We start from the raw sequence: 17587 nt of genomic DNA, 5'->3' as shown, positions 1-17587 counted from the left end.
TCCTGCCGATATGGGGTTCAAATTCACCGCAAATGTAACGTTCTAATCGATCGCGTTCCACAAAAACCCACTCGCAAGATTATTAAAATGCCCATTAATTTACGGGAATTAAACATTAAATTCCTTCCATTTGACCTATAAATTCATGACAATGAGATTTAAAAATCATGTTATATTGAGAATTCTTGTGGGAATGTTATTTGGACACTTAGGCTATTTAAAAATGTTAACGTTTTCTGAAGAAATGGATAGATGTTTAGATCTAGTAATTTAATTTTGTAATTAGCTACAATTAGGTACCTAACTAATTATATGTTTTAATTTCAGGTCATCCAAGTATAATTGTTTTATATTTGTTTCAGAATGCTTCAATCTATAATAACTGAACATTTCATTCAGTTCTCTTAATTTTTAAGGAAGTTATGGGCTTTTGACTGTCCTCGATCACAGCTTTTGAGTTAAGTCAATGGAAAAGCAATAGGGAACAAGATGCTAATTTCAGAATATGAAATATGGCGTTAGAGAGAGAGAGGATGTTAGAGAGAGAGAGGGCGTTAGAGAGAGAGAGGGCGTTAGAGAGAGAGAGGGCGTTAGAGAGAGAGGGCGTTAGAGGAGCGTTAGAGAGAGAGAGGGCGTTAGAGAGAGAGAGGGCGTTAGAGAGAGAGAGGGCGTTAGAGAGAGAGAGGGCGTTAGAGAGAGAGAGGGCGTTAGAGAGAGAGAGGGCGTTAGAGAGAGAGACGGCTTGGAGGGAGCGGATCCTTCTGTAATCTTATTTTTTAGCTCAACCCATAATGCCTCAGTGGACATCCGCTCCAGTCTGAATTCTCTCAGTACCGTCGTGACATTCTCTCTGATCAGCAACGCATCTCCTCCACCTCTGTTACTCCCCCATCCCCCACTGTAACTCGTCTGAAACATCAAAACCCAGGCGTGTTGAGCTGCCAGTCGTGTCCCTCTCACAACCAAGTTTCCGTAATGGCCACAACATCATAATTCCCAGCACTGATCCAGGCTCTAGGTTCATCAGCTTTACCACAATACTCTTGCATTGAAGTAAACACTTCATCCCTTCATTATCTCCATATACAAGAACCCCTCCCTGTCTGTCCTTCCTTTGAGATCTACTTGTTACAACCTCCACTTTCTCATCAGCCTCCCATTTGCTGACTTGCTGCTCTGGTTCCCACCCCCCTGCCATTCTCCTTTAAACACTTCCGAGTAGCACTCGCAAAACTCCCTGCACGGATCTTGGTGCCTGTCCAATTGATGCCCCTCCTGTTACTCTGCCCTGGTCTGATCCAGTGAAACCCACGGCCGCTCCTAACCACATCATCATCCTTCTCAGAAGCCTCCAACACACCCCACCAACCACTTAAAACTCCTTTGACATCAAACTCCACGTGGTTCCCTGAACCAACATCAATCCCAGGAGGATTGTTGTCCACTGCAGAACAAACTACTGTCCTCTACAAAAACAGATTGCAAAGTTAATGAGGGCTAGCGATAACATGGGAAAGAGACTGAATGACCTTCATGGGGCTTGGTACCTGAGGACGTGTCTCCCGCTGGAACAGAAGACGGTTCCTGGGTGGATTCTCCAGTCAGTGATCCTTCACTCTGTCCCCTTGTGGACGTCTGGAGATCTGGAATAAAGGAACAGAGACACGGGAATGTGGCAACACCACGACAGGTCATCAGACTGGGAGAAGAGTTTGGGAATCGGAGGACTGGCTCTGTGGAGAGAGCATCATCATCCAGTCCCCCTTCACCCACTCTCCTTCCGAGACGTCTGTCACTCCACGTGACTCCCTTCAGTCTGGGTCGGGGTGAATTCCAGGGACTGACCCTGGAGAGCAGCGCTCTCTTCCATGATCCCGGAAACTCTCCCACTAATGGAAGCATCCTCTCCACAACCACTCTAACTAAGCCTTTCACTATTCGGTACGTTTCAATGAGGTCCTCCCTCATTCCTCTAAACTCCAGCGAGTACAGGCCCAGTGCCGTTAAATGCTCATCATATGTTAACCCACACATTCCTGGGATCATTCTTGTAAACCTCCTCTGGACCCTCTCCAGAACCAACACATCCTTTCTCAGATATGCTGTCCAAAAATCCTCTCAATATTCTAAATTCAGCCTGACCAGCGCGTTATAGAACCCCAGCATTACATCCCTGCTTTTATATTCTAGCCCTCTCAAAATAAGTGCTCGCTTGCGTTTACTTTCTTTCCCACAGACACAGAGAGACAGAGATACAGATGGAGATAATGAGATAGAGATGTGTAGGAAGGAATTGCAGATGCTGGTTTACATCGACGATACACACAAAATGCTGGAGTAAAGCGCGATAGACAGCATCTCTGGATGGAAGGAATAGGTGACGTTTCAGGTCGAGATTCTTCTTAAGAACGAGACTCAGGGGAGAGGGAAACGAGAGATATGGAAGGGTAAGGTGTGAAAATGAGAGATGAAAGGAGACTGAGATCAAGGAAAATGTAGAATAGATCATTGATATCTTGGGGAAAGGGGAAAATGAGGCATACAAGTAAACTTTAATCAGGAAAACAGTCAAACTAGTCAGGGAACTAGGATTGGGAGGGCTGGAGAGAGAGGGAAAGCAAGGGTTGCTTGAAGTTGTAGGAGTCAATATTCATCCTGCTGGTTTGTAAGCCGAACAAGCGAAATATGAGGTGCTGTTCTTCCAATTTGCGTTTGGCCTCTGACAGTGGAGGAGGCCCAGGACGGAAAGGTCAGTATGGGAATGGTAGGGGGAGTTAAAATGTTTCGTGCCCGGGAGATTATGTACTGTAGGTCTAGTCTGGTGGGCGTTAGAGAGAGAGAGTAGCGATGTTACTATTCCCATCTTCAGCGGCGCTGCAGTTCTGCCACTGGCCGTGTGCGCAGCTTTGGCGCCTTTGAGTGGGGGGGGGGGATTAAAATGCCGCTCTCTCTCTCCTGCCTGTCGGAGTCATACTTTCTCAGACTGCTGCAGAAAAAAATCGTTCCGACTTCCGTACTCGGAAGGTTTTAAAAACAATTGCGGGACAATTTAATCCCTGGAGTAAAATAAAAAAGCGACTTCTAACGGCATCAACACCTACAACGGGATGGATCTCACGTAGGGGACAAAACATAAGGTAAGTTGTGTATTTTACATGTAAACTTGCTTCTTAGAATCACTTTAATCAAAATTTTCATTGGCGAAAATGTGATTTTGGCCCCATACGAAATCGCAGTGTTTTTCCTGCCGATATGGGGTTCAAATTCACCGCAAATGTAACGTTCTAATCGATCGCGTTCCACAAAAACCCACTCGCAAGATTATTAAAATGCCCATTAATTTACGGGAATTAAACATTAAATTCCTTCCATTTGGCCTATAAATTCATGACAATGAGATTTAAAAATCATGTTATATTGAGAATTCTTGTGGGAATGTTATTTGGACACTTAGGCTATTTAAAAATGTTAACGTTTTCTGAAGAAATGGATAGATGTTTAGATCTAGTAATTTAATTTTGTAATTAGCTACAATTAGGTACCTAACTAATTATATGTTTTAATTTCAGGTCATCCAAGTATAATTGTTTTATATTTGTTTCAGAATGCTTCAATCTATAATAACTGAACATTTCATTCAGTTCTCTTAATTTTTAAGGAAGTTATGGGCTTTTGACTGTCCTCGATCACAGCTTTTGAGTTAAGTCAATGGAAAAGCAATAGGGAACAAGATGCTAATTTCAGAATATGAAATATGGCGTTAGAGAGAGAGAGGGCGTTAGAGAGAGAGAGGGCGTTAGAGAGAGAGTTAGCGTTAGAGAGAGAGAGGGCGTTAGAGAGAGAGAGGGCGTTAGAGAGAGAGAGGGCGTTAGAGAGAGAGAGGGCGTTAGAGAGAGAGAGGGCGTTAGAGAGAGAGAGGGCGTTAGAGAGAGAGAGGGCGTTAGAGAGAGAGAGGGCGTTAGAGAGAGAGAGAGAGGGTGTTAGAGAGAGAGAGGGCGTTAGAGAGAGAGAGGGCGTTAGAGAGAGAGATGGCGTTAGAGAGAGAGACGGCTTGGAGGGAGCGGATCCTTCTGTAATCTTATTTTTTAGCTCAACCCATAATGCCTCAGTGGACATCCGCTCCAGTCTGAATTCTCTCAGTACCGTCGTGACATTCTCTCTGATCAGCAACGCATCTCCTCCACCTCTGTTACTCCCCCATCCCCCACTGTAACTCGTCTGAAACATCAAAACCCAGGCGTGTTGAGCTGCCAGTCGTGTCCCATTCACAACCAAGTTTCCGTAATGGCCACAACATCATAATTCCCAGCACTGATCCAGGCTCTAGGTTCATCAGCTTTACCACAATACTCTTGCATTGAAGTAAACACTTCATCCCTTCATTATCTCCATATACAAGAACCCCTCCCTGTCTGTCCTTCCTTTGAGATCTACTTGTTACAACCTCCACTTTCTCATCAGCCTCCCATTTGCTGACTTGCTGCTCTGGTTCCCACCCCCCTGCCATTCTCCTTTAAACACTTCCGAGTAGCACTCGCAAAACTCCCTGCACGGATCTTGGTGCCTGTCCAATTGATGCCCCTCCTGTTACTCTGCCCTGGTCTGATCCAGTGAAACCCACGGCCGCTCCTAACCACATCATCATCCTTCTCAGAAGCCTCCAACACACCCCACCAACCACTTAAAACTCCTTTGACATCAAACTCCACGTGGTTCCCTGAACCAACATCAATCCCAGGAGGATTGTTGTCCACTGCAGAACAAACTACTGTCCTCTACAAAAACAGATTGCAAAGTTAATGAGGGCTAGCGATAACATGGGAAAGAGACTGAATGACCTTCATGGGGCTTGGTACCTGAGGACGTGTCTCCCGCTGGAACAGAAGACGGTTCCTGGGTGGATTCTCCAGTCAGTGATCCTTCACTCTGTCCCCTTGTGGACGTCTGGAGATCTGGAATAAAGGAACAGAGACACGGGAATGTGGCAACACCACGACAGGTCATCAGACTGGGAGAAGAGTTTGGGAATCGGAGGACTGGCTCTGTGGAGAGAGCATCATCATCCAGTCCCCCTTCACCCACTCTCCTTCCGAGACGTCTGTCACTCCACGTGACTCCCTTCAGTCTGGGTCGGGGTGAATTCCAGGGACTGACCCTGGAGAGCAGCGCTCTCTTCCATGATCCCGGAAACTCTCCCACTAATGGAAGCATCCTCTCCACAACCACTCTAACTAAGCCTTTCACTATTCGGTACGTTTCAATGAGGTCCTCCCTCATTCCTCTAAACTCCAGCGAGTACAGGCCCAGTGCCGTTAAATGCTCATCATATGTTAACCCACACATTCCTGGGATCATTCTTGTAAACCTCCTCTGGACCCTCTCCAGAACCAACACATCCTTTCTCAGATATGCTGTCCAAAAATCTTCTCAATATTCTAAATTCAGCCTGACCAGCGCGTTATAGAACCCCAGCATTACATCCCTGCTTTTATATTCTAGCCCTCTCAAAATAAGTGCTCGCTTGCGTTTACTTTCTTTCCCACAGACACAGAGAGACAGAGATACAGATGGAGATAATGAGATAGAGATGTGTAGGAAGGAATTGCAGATGCTGGTTTACATCGACGATACACACAAAATGCTGGAGTAAAGCGCGATAGACAGCATCTCTGGATGGAAGGAATAGGTGACGTTTCAGGTCGAGATTCTTCTTAAGAACGAGACTCAGGGGAGAGGGAAACGAGAGATATGGAAGGGTAAGGTGTGAAAATGAGAGATGAAAGGAGACTGAGATCAAGGAAAATGTAGAATAGATCATTGATATCTTGGGGAAAGGGGAAAATGAGGCATACAAGTAAACTTTAATCAGGAAAACAGTCAAACTAGTCAGGGAACTAGGATTGGGAGGGCTGGAGAGAGAGGGAAAGCAAGGGTTGCTTGAAGTTGTAGGAGTCAATATTCATCCTGCTGGTTTGTAAGCCGAACAAGCGAAATATGAGGTGCTGTTCTTCCAATTTGCGTTTGGCCTCTGACAGTGGAGGAGGCCCAGGACGGAAAGGTCAGTATGGGAATGGTAGGGGGAGTTAAAATGTTTCGTGCCCGGGAGATTATGTACTGTAGGTCTAGTCTGGTGGGCGTTAGAGAGAGAGAGTAGCGATGTTACTATTCCCATCTTCAGCGGCGCTGCAGTTCTGCCACTGGCCGTGTGCGCAGCTTTGGCGCCTTTGAGTGGGGGGGGGGGGATTAAAATGCCGCTCTCTCCTGCCTGTCGGAGTCATACTTTCTCAGGCTGTTCAGCTGCTGCAGAAAAATCGTTCCGACTTCCGTTCTCGGACGTTAATTAAAAAAATTGCATGACAATTTAATCCCTGCAGTAAAATAAATAAGCGACGTCTAACGCTGTGAGCACCGACAACGGGACGGATCTCACGTAGGGGACAAAACATAAGGTAAGTTGTGTATTTTACATGTAAACTTGCTTCTTAGAATCACTTTAATCAAAATTTTCATTGGCGAAAATGTGATTTTGGCCCCATACGAAATCGCAGTGTTTTTCCTGCCGATATGGGGTTCAAATTCACCGCAAATGTAACGTTCTAATCGATCGCGTTCCACAAAAACCCACTCGCAAGATTATTAAAATGCCCATTAATTTACGGGAATTAAACATTAAATTCCTTCCATTTGGCCTATAAATTCATGACAATGAGATTTAAAAATCATGTTATATTGAGAATTCTTGTGGGAATGTTATTTGGACACTTAGGCTATTTAAAAATGTTAACGTTTTCTGAAGAAATGGATAGATGTTTAGATCTAGTAATTTAATTTTGTAATTAGCTACAATTAGGTACCTAACTAATTATATGTTTTAATTTCAGGTCATCCAAGTATAATTGTTTTATATTTGTTTCAGAATGCTTCAATCTATAATAACTGAACATTTCATTCAGTTCTCTTAATTTTTAAGGAAGTTATGGGCTTTTGACTGTCCTCGATCACAGCTTTTGAGTTAAGTCAATGGAAAAGCAATAGGGAACAAGATGCTAATTTCAGAATATGAAATATGGCGTTAGAGAGAGAGAGGGCGTTAGAGAGAGAGAGGGTGTTAGAGAGAGAGAGGGCGTTAGAGAGAGAGAGAGAGCGTTAGAGAGAGAGAGGGCGAGAGAGAGAGAGAGGGCGTTAGAGAGAGAGAGGGCGTTAGAGAGAGAGAGAGGGGGCGGGAGAGAGGGGTTAGAGAGAGAGGGAGAGAGAGAGAGAGTGAGAGAGAGAGAGGGAGGCGAGAGAGGGAGGGAGAGAGAGAGAGAGGGAGAGAGAGAGAGGGCGTTAGAGAGAGAGACAGCTTGGAGGGAGCAGATCCTTCTGTAATCTTATTTTTTAGCTCAACCCATAATGCCTCAGTGGACATCCGCTCCAGTCTGAATTCTCTCAGTACCGTCGTGACATTCTCTCTGATCAGCAACGCATCTCCTCCACCTCTGTTACTCCCCCATCCCCCACTGTAACTCGTCTGAAACATCAAAACCCAGGCGTGTTGAGCTGCCAGTCGTGTCCCTCTCACAACCAAGTTTCCGTAATGGCCACAACATCATAATTCCCAGCACTGATCCAGGCTCTAGGTTCATCAGCTTTACCACAATACTCTTGCATTGAAGTAAACACTTCATCCCTTCATTATCTCCATATACAAGAACCCCTCCCTGTCTGTCCTTCCTTTGAGATCTACTTGTTACAACCTCCACTTTCTCATCACCCTCCCATTTGCTGACTTGCTGCTCTGGTTCCCACCCCCCTGCCATTCTCCTTTAAACACTTCCGAGTAGCACTCGCAAAACTCCCTGCACGGATCTTGGTGCCTGTCCAATTGATGCCCCTCCTGTTACTCTGCCCTGGTCTGATCCAGTGAAACCCACGGCCGCTCCTAACCACATCATCATCCTTCTCAGAAGCCTCCAACACACCCCACCAACCACTTAAAACTCCTTTGACATCAAACTCCACGTGGTTCCCTGAACCAACATCAATCCCAGGAGGATTGTTGTCCACTGCAGAACAAACTACTGTCCTCTACAAACACAGATTGCAAAGTTAATGAGGGCTAGCGATAACATGGGAAAGAGACTGAATGACACACATGACTGCTTGCTCCATCACCCCGCAAATAGGATCATAAAATTTGCGGACGTTAAAACCGTGGTGGGGCCCATCTCAAATGGGAATGAGGTCGCCTATAGAGGAGGTGCACAGACTTTCTGAGTGGTGTGTTCACAACAATCTCTCTCTGAACACTAAATAGAAAAAGGAGATCATCACTGATTTCAGGTGACATAGAGCGGAGCTCAGGCCACTGGAGATAGGGGGCGAGGAGGTGGAGAGGGTGCCTAGTTTAGATTTCTGGGGATCAACATCAGTGAGTATCTTAAATGGTCTGTGAACTCTGCTATAGTTGTAAAAAAGGCTCAACAGAGACTTTACTTCCTCAGAACACTGAGGAAGGCCCATCTGTCTGCTAAACCGCTGGAGTCTTTCTACCGCTGTTCGGTAGAAAGCATACTGACTTACTGCATAACTGCCTGGTTTGGGAACTGTTCAGCAGCTGACAGAGCAGCTCTCCAGAGGGTGATAAAAACTGCCCAGGGGCTCATTGGACTCTCCCTGCCCCCTCTGGAGGACATTTACCACTCTAGATGCCGCAGCAGGACCTGTAATATCGTGAAAGACATTACACATCCTTGTCACAACCTTTTCACACTGCTGCCCTCAGGAAAAAGGTACAGGTCGCTAAAGTCACTCACTGCCAGACTCAAGAACAGCTTTTACCCATCAGCAATCTTGGAACTGAACTCTGTCTTGGGAGCGGATTATGGGGAAGGAGGGGGGGGGGTGGGAGACAGTGTTAATTTATGTAAATGTGAATCCATGGGTGGGTTTGGGGAGGGAGGGAGTGTAAAAAGTATGAGTATGTGAATGTTTCAAGTTCTTTTAAATGGAGAGACACAATAATCTCGTTGTATGTGACACATGCAATGACAATAAAGCATTCTGATTCTGATGGGGCTTGGTACCTGAGGACGTGTCTCCCGCTGGAACAGAAGACGGTTCCTGGGTGGATTCTCCAGTCAGTGATCCTTCACTCTGTCCCCTTGTGGACGTCTGGAGATCTGGAATAAAGGAACAGAGACACGGGAATGTGGCAACACCACGACAGGTCATCAGACTGGGAGAAGAGTTTGGGAATCGGAGGACTGGCTCTGTGGAGAGAGCATCATCATCCAGTCCCCCTTCACCCACTCTCCTTCCGAAACGTCTGTCACTCCACGTGACTCCCTTCAGTCTGGGTCGGGGTGAATTCCAGGGACTGACCCTGGAGAGCAGCGCTCTCTTCCATGATCCAGGAAACGAGCTGGGCCTGGTGCTTCAGTGGAAGAGCATTTCCGGAGACGTGATCACAACTGCTGGGCAGGGGTACGCAGCGGCAGGCCACGGCAGGGATATACTGCAGCAAGGGGTAGGTTTATGGAAGGGGTAGGCCAGGACAGAGCTCCCCCCCCCCCCCCCCCACCCGATAACAGGCCCCCCCCCGAGACCGTCCCCCATCCCCGGCTATAGAATGCTCCCTCCGGCCCCCAACTGAAGCCCCCCTGTCCTCATCTACAGTCCATTCATCCCACAACACCATCTGTACTAGCCCAAGAAAAGTCCATTTGGCCCACAATGTGCATAGGGCCACTGGAATCCTATGTCCTACAACACCCGTAGTAGCCAACCAGAAAGCCCCCCCCCCCCCCCCCACTACAGGACATTCTCCCCCCGCTACAGGATGCTCCCCACCACCTGCTGTTGTTCCCGTCCCCAGTTACATCATGCTCTTCCCGGCCCCCTCCTGAAGCCGTCACGCCACCCCCAGCTACAAAACGCTCCCCACTCGTCTCTGCCTGAAGCCGGTGGAGAGCGGCAGCCGTACTCCACGGCAGCGGAAACCAGTCCCTTCTGCCCACAACACCCGGACCCAAGAAAAGTCCCATCCGCCCACAATGTCCTTACTATCCCTCGGGAAACCAGTCCCTTCTGGCCCACAACACCCGTGTTATCCCTCCAGAAATCCCCCCCACCCGTCCTGAATCCATCCTCGGCAACAGGACGCTCCCACCGGTCCCCCGCCTGAATCCGTCCTCCTCCCCCTCTTCCTCGGCTGCAGGACCCTGACCCCTCCCCACCGGTCCCCGTCTGAAGCCTCTCCTCCCTCTCCTCGATGTACAGGACCCTCACCCTCCCCACCGGCCCCCGCCTGAGATAGAGTCCTATAGTGTGGAAACAGGCCCCTCGGCCCTCCCCACACCCCGGCAAAAGCCGTCCTCCTCCCCACTAGTCCCACCTACCTGCCCCTGGTCCCTATCCCGGCCCCCCGCCTGAAGCCGTCCCCATCTACCCCCCCAACAGTTTTCTACAGGTATAGTCCCCTCCCCAACTACCCCCGTCTGAAGCCGTACCAATCCCCAGCTGCAGGATGCTCCCCCCCTCCCCCACCGGATTCCTACTCAAGCCTTTTCCCTTCACCTTAAACCTATGTCCTCTTGTCCTCGACTCACCTACACTGGACAAGGTTCCATTATCTCGCATCCCCCGGATTCTCTCATTCCTCCCTCGCTGTGTCCACTTGTGAGGCCCCCTCGAGTCATTGTCAAAGAGTCATAGAGCGATATAGTGTGGAAACAGCCATGGCGGCCTAACTTGCCCATAATTCCCAAACATGTCCCAGCTACACTAGACCCACCTGAGTTGCCCCCTGCAGTGCGCATGCTCAGGGCGGTCAATGATGTCCTGGCCATGTACCTGTCCAACTGTGTCTTAAACAAAGGTATAGTCCCAGCCTAAACTGCAATGCTCTGGCAGCTTGTGGCATACACCCACCGGCCTCTGTGTGAAAAACACGGATACCCCTCAGATTCCTACTAAGATCTTTTCCCCTTCTGGGTTGAACATATGTCCTCTTGCCCTCGATTCCCCTACTTTGGGCAAGAGACTCTGTGCATCTACCTGATCTATTCCTCTCATCATGGTTTTGTACACCTCTATAAGATCACACCTCATCCTGCTGCGCTCCAAGGAAGTGAGACCCAGCCTACACAAACTCTCCATATAGCTCACACCGTCTAGTTCTGGTAACATCCTCGTAAATCTTTACTGAGCCCTGTCAAGCTTGACAATATCTTTCCAATAATATGGTGCCCAGAACGGAACACAATATTCTCAATACTGTCTCACCAACGTCTTATACAACTGCCACATAACCTCCCAACCTCTATACTCAATACACTGACTGATGAAGGCCAATGTGCCAAAAGCCTTTTTGGCCACCTTATCTACCTGCGACTCGACCTTCAAGGAACCATGCACCTGTATTCCACGATCCCTCTGCCCTACAACACTCCCCAGAGGCCGACCATTTACTGTGTAGGTCCTGCCCTTGTTAGACATCCTGCAATGCAACAACTCACACTTCTCTGTATTAAATTCCATCCACCATTCCTCAGCCCACCTGGCCAATCGATCCAGATTCTGTTGCAAACTTTCACCAACCATCTTCACCATCTGCAAAACCACTCACATTTGTATCATCAGCAAACTTGCTAATCTTGCCCTGTATGTTCTCATCCAAATCACTGATATAGATGACAAACAGTAATGGGCCCGGCACCAAACCCTGGGGCACACCACTAGTCACAGGCCTCCAGCCTGAGAAGTAACCTTCCACCATCACCCTCTGTTTCCTTCCATGGAGACAATTTGCTATCCATTCAGCTATCTCTCCTTGGATACCATGCAATCTAACCTTCCAGAGCAGCCTACCATGCAGAATCTTGTCGAATGCCTTACTAAAGTTCATGTACCCAACATCTACAGCCCTCCCTCATCAAACCTTTTGGTTACATCTTCAAAAAAATCTAATAGATTTGTGAGACATGACCTCCCACCTACAAAACCAAGCTGACTATCCCTCATCAGCCCTTGCCTACCAAATGCCTGTATAGCCTGTCCATCAGAATACTCGAGTAACTTTCCAACTACAGAGATCTCACCGGCCTATAGTTCCCAGCATTTTCACTGCAGCCCTTTCTTAAAAAGAGACACATTTGCCACTCTCCAGTCTTCCGGCACCTCTCCTGTATTTAAGGACGACTCATAAATTAACCCTAAAGCAGGCACGTGCCGTGAGTAATTACTCAGGGTAGTCACTAGGCAGCCAGTCGACTTTAAACATCCTCTTTTGTCTCCTCTGCTGCAGGCATGCGCAGGACACATGCACACAGTACACGGTGCAAAGGCAGGATTTCAGCTGCCTTCATTACCCGTTGTAAGTGAAGGCTTGAGGCAGCATCCACAGCACGCGAGTTGAACATAGTTATACCTATTACATGTACTGCGGTTGAAAGACACGGGAGAATTATGCCTACCGAAGATCGATTATTAAAATCATAACCATTTAATAATAAACACTGAATTTAGTAAATTAATTGGAAATCTTTACTATTTACATTTAATAATTACCTTTTTATAATTTGAGTCAGGGAAGGCACTGCCTACATTGCCTACCCTGATGGCACATGCCGGCCCTAAACCTACCCCATTCTTTTCCTGCTGAAGTGGAGCTTTGGGGGAAATAACTTGTTCCAATGATCCCCCCATCGATCCGCGAGCAGGTATCTGGTTCTGAGGCAGTGGACTGGGGTTCGGCTGTTGTTTCCTGGGGTTCCTCAGTTGTTAGGGAGGCTGGATCTGTAATAAAGTGTGGACAGACAGTGAGTGCAGTGGAGGAAATAATCCAGCAGCTCTGGGGGATGGAAGGAGACCAAAATGTACAGGCGACCCCAATAGTCCAGTCCTCTCCTGCACCATGTATCCTGTCACCCCAATACGTCCCACTCCACAGTGGAGTGACCACAATCCCTCCCACCTCCTCCATCCCTCACACCTCATACATTGGGACCCGTCCCTGCATCACTCCTCCCCGCTGCCTCCTGATTCCAGGCTCTCCATCCATCTCTCTGCCCTCGCCCATGAGCGCAGCCCCCAGGGAGGGTGGGGGGGGGGGGGGGGGGGCAGAACCGACACTCACCTCACCAGAGCTCCAGGCGCAGCACTAGGCCCACAACCTCCACCCACCATGTACACATGTGGTCCGCCTCTGCTGGGTCCCAGTGGGAGGGGAGTGAGGTGATCACTGGCCAAGGACAGAGCTGACCTGAACACTCGGGATGTCCCATAATATCTCCACAACCCCAACAACCCGTGTCACTGGGGAGCGGAGACCTACCTGTACAATACACAGCGCTGGTGGAGGGTGACGGCCACAGCTGATACACAAAGTAACCAATGCAGTTCTTCACCCTGATCTCACGGTTCCAGTGACAGAAGTAACTGCCCGAAGTGAAACAGACTGACCTGGTCACCTCCCCGTCTCCCACGCTGGGATGGGAACCTGGAACGAGGATGATAAACATTGTAAACGGTACCCGGTGCCACAGTGCGGCGGGGAATGTGAATGTGGAGCCAGTGTATGGCAGTGATCACAAGCCAGGGTCGGGTCTAACCTGCCTCAGTCAGCAGTGAGCTGCTGCCCTCACCCTCCCCACCCACACTCCCCACAGCAGCCCCTGCTCCCTGAGAGCGGCTCCTGGTGCTGACACCCTGGGGTGCCGGGGTCTGGACTGGAAACACAAGCTCCGCCCCTGATGTTCAGACATTTACATACTTTGAACAATATCCGAATCTGATTGCAATTAATTGGCATATTTAGAAAACAAAGCAAACAACAAATGCAAAAATCACAAACTGGAACTGAATCAAATAATTTTAACGACCCACAATCACACTTTTAAAATTAAAACCAATGATCTACTTTTGTGAGCAATGTTGTTCAGCAGAGATCTGGGTCGTCAGTCTGACCCTCCCCAACAATAACTGAGACCATCTATTGTAAACTCTGAACCTACCGACTAACCAGCCTGGGTACTGCCCGGAGCAGTGATTCACTGGAACGACAGTCTCCGGAATCTTCCATCCACCGGAACTGAAACAACAATCAGAGAATCAGCCCCTGAACTGAGGGGGTTTGTTCACCCAGAGAGAGACCGGGAATCGTGGCCATTAATGTCCGCACCCCATCCTTGTTCAACATTCCATGGAATCCAATGTTGTTTTCTCTCCCCTTCCATCTTCCCCTGTTCTCTCTCCACAATGTGGGATCTCCCCATTCTCTGTACTGACGCCCGTCCTATTGCAGCAACTGATGATCCGGTCTCCCTACATTTCCCCCTCCCACACCCCTCATTGTCCTGTTCACATTCTCCATCAGAATCCTCACGTTACCTGTTGAATCTGTACCATCCCACTGCAAGATTTCTATCACTCATCCATGTCCCAGCGCTGCACTCAGTGTTGGAACAATCCGTGCTCCTCCAGGGCTGATCCAGGACGGTGTGGGTCACACACGGGTCAACGAGTGCGGAGTCTGTGACTGAGGGACAGAGCGATGTTGGGTGTTAATGTCAAGTTCAGCTCATGTCCTCAGCCTCTTGTTCCCCACCTCCCTCATCTGTATCTCCACCGTCACCAACCCCGAGCACCAATAATCTCCCGTTCACTCCCTGACCAATGACACCATGGCCCGGATAAACACTGGGACCAACACTGGGCTGCAACCCAGTGTTGGCGTAAATTTGTAAAACTATGTAATATGAGCAGCACAGCTAGTTCAGTTGAAATAAACATGTTGGAGTTGTTTAGAAATGATGATAATAAAACTGCACAGGAAATGGATCTTTAGTCCATTTGTTAGATATATGGGAGAGAGGTCTTCAAAATTACAGGGAGTATAATGTTAAAGATAACTGGAGGAAGACAAAGATGAAAGATACTTACAGGGACATTGATCAATGACGACTTAATTTAAAAATGTAGAATCCACATGTAACCAATGTGGTGTGTGAATATAAAATGCTGTGGGTGCTGTGAATCTTTGAAACATTTTATGTTCTCTCAGTGTTTAACTGTGCGCACTGATAAGGCCTTCAATCTGAGTAAGGATGTGTTGGCTTTGGAGAGGGTCCAGGGGAGGTTTACGAGAATGACCCGAGAAATATTGGGTCAACATATGTTGAGCATTTGAATGTACTGGGCCTGCACTTGTTGGAGTTTAGAATAATGAGGGGAACCTCATTGAAATGTACAGGATAGTGAAAGGCCCAGATAGAGTGAATGTAGAGAGAATGTTTCCACTAATGGGAGAGTCTAGGACCAGAGGGCACAGCCGCCCAGAATAAAAGGTAGTACATTTAAAAAGGAGATGAGAAGGAATTTCTTTAGTCAGAGATTAGTGAATCTGTGGAATTCAACGCTACAGGTGGTTGTGGAAGCTGTCAATGTTTTAAGGCGGAGATTGACAGATTATTGATTAGTCAGGGTGTCAGGGGTAGTGTGTGAAGGCAGGAGAATGTGATTGAGAGGGAAAGATAGGCCAGCCATGATTGCATGGCGAGTAGACTTGATGGGCCGAATGGCCTAATTCTTCTCCTAGAATTTATGAACTAATGAACACTGATCTATGAGATTATTTTGTGTTTGTCCCTATGTGAGCTGGACCCCAAATAAAGCCAGGTTCAGGTACAGGTATAACACAGAATTCCCTCCCGCACCAGTATCCAGGAGGTCGATCCCTTCATTCCCAATCCTCTCCTTACTACATGCTCCCCTGCAGTTTATTCACTCTCTGACACCTGCTCCCGCTCGATTCCTCCTACCATCAACCTGCCCTGTGGGGTATTTACCAACACGTGCTGCAAATGTGCGGGGAAACTGCAGCACACGGGGCAGTCCCACACGGTCACAGACAGAATGTGCAAACTCCACACAGACAGCATCAGAGGTCAGGCTTGAACTCCAGTCTCTCTGCAAAAGCTCACTGCACGCACCCAGACAGATGTGTTACAAAAGGTCTTGGATTGATATTGAAAAATCCAGAGTTTCCTCAATTCAATTGCGAAGCAGAGCCTGTGGCTACCAATCAGGCACAAGGGTTGGAGGGGGTGAGGAAGGGTACAAGTGGGACCAGCAGGATCCGATCCACGGGAGAAGATCAGCGACAGACATGGGGTTAGGAGAGATAGCTCAGCCATGATTGAAATGTGGAGTTAACTTGATGGGCCGAATGGCCTAATTCTGCTCCTATCACATAACCTTATGTGGTCCAGGGGTGAGGGAGGGGGCTAGTGAGCGGGGCAAGGGGGGGAGAGGAGAGACGGGTCCCGTGCGGTGGGGGTGGGCTGGGTCCAGGTCAAGGGGGCAGGTTGAACGAGTACCAAGGGATGAGGGATGGTCCAAGACAAGTGTGAGGCCAGATGCCATGGGGTGGTCACTGGTCAGAGTGAGTGGGGGAAGGGGGAGAGGAGTCAGGTGATCACTGGCCAAGGACAGAGCTGACCTGAACACTCAGCCCACTGTGTGTGTCGGTGACTCGGGACATCCCAGAATATCTCCACAACCCCAACAGCCCGTGTCACTGGGGAGCGGAGACCTACCTGTACAATACACAGCGCTGGTGGTGGGTGTCGGCCACAGCTGATACACAAAGTAACCGGTGCAGTTCTTCACCCTGATCTCCCAATTCCAGTAGCAGATGTAATTGCCCTCATTGAAACAGACTGTCCTGGTCACCTCCCCGTCTCCCACGCTGGGATGGGAACCTGGAACGAGGATGATAAACATTGTAAACGGTACCCGGTGCCACAGTGCAGCGGGCAATGTGAATGTGGAGCCAGTGTAAGGCAGTGATCACAAGCCAGGGTCGGGTCTAACCTGCCTCTGTCAGTGGTGAGCTGCTGCCCTCACCCTCCCCACCCACACTCCCCACAGCAGCCGCTGCTCCCTGAGAGCGGCTCCTGGTGCTGATACCCTGGGGTGCCGGGGTCTGGACTGGAAACACAAGCTCCGCCCCTGATGGGTGCTGACAGCTGAATCCCCGCCCTCATTGACCCTCATATCTCACGGATGTTCAAACATTTACATAAATTGAACAATATCCAAAGCCGATTGCAATTAATTACAATTGATAGTAATCAATGTGAACGACCGATACATAAATCAAAATGGGTGCTGTCTGTACTATCGACAAATGTTGAAAATGACATGTAGTTTATAATTGGTTTAACCCTATATCTTACATGCTGGGGAACATGATGGAAACAATGGCCAACATACAGATGTTAGAGGGGTAATAAATAGATATGTCAATGTAATGACCTTTCACAGCACAGCTAATGTTGGTAATATTCACAGTAGGAGTTGTAAATAGCTGAGGGTAATAAAAACTGATACACACTGCTGAAGAGCGGGCTTCCTTATCTATATAGGGTGATCCTAACATTAAGAAGGGCTGATTTTCACAGTTCCATCTGGGTCCTTATCCGTTGCAACCTTCATATTACAGCTGCTCCTTGTCACTGTGACCAGCAATTAATGTCCTTTTGTAATAAACTGACCCCAATAATTCTCCCTACAGGGAGACTGGCCTTTAAGGGGAGAGTGGCGT

General features: G+C 48.3%; 1 protein-coding gene across 1 annotated transcript in view; it reads right to left on the bottom strand.

Annotated features, from left to right (window-relative positions):
- LOC129711375 (uncharacterized) overlaps positions 1 to 17587 on the bottom strand; it is a 92696-nt gene that overhangs the window by 15229 nt on the left and 59880 nt on the right. Inside the window, exons 11-18 of the mRNA XM_055658995.1 lie at positions 16578 to 16742; positions 14371 to 14518; positions 13995 to 14071; positions 13316 to 13480; positions 12625 to 12777; positions 9066 to 9161; positions 4857 to 4952; positions 1548 to 1643 (exon numbers count right to left, since the gene is read on the bottom strand). Of these exons, the coding sequence (XP_055514970.1) occupies positions 1548 to 1643; positions 4857 to 4952; positions 9066 to 9161; positions 12625 to 12777; positions 13316 to 13480; positions 13995 to 14071; positions 14371 to 14518; positions 16578 to 16742 (996 nt within the window). The remainder of the gene's footprint in view (positions 1 to 1547; positions 1644 to 4856; positions 4953 to 9065; positions 9162 to 12624; positions 12778 to 13315; positions 13481 to 13994; positions 14072 to 14370; positions 14519 to 16577; positions 16743 to 17587) is intronic.

The sequence above is a fragment of the Leucoraja erinacea genome, chromosome 29, assembly GCF_028641065.1.
Source record: "Leucoraja erinacea ecotype New England chromosome 29, Leri_hhj_1, whole genome shotgun sequence".
NCBI lineage: Eukaryota > Metazoa > Chordata > Chondrichthyes > Rajiformes > Rajidae > Leucoraja > Leucoraja erinaceus.
The sequence above is the reverse complement of the archived record's forward strand: the minus strand, read 5'-3'. Positions and strand labels throughout refer to the sequence as shown.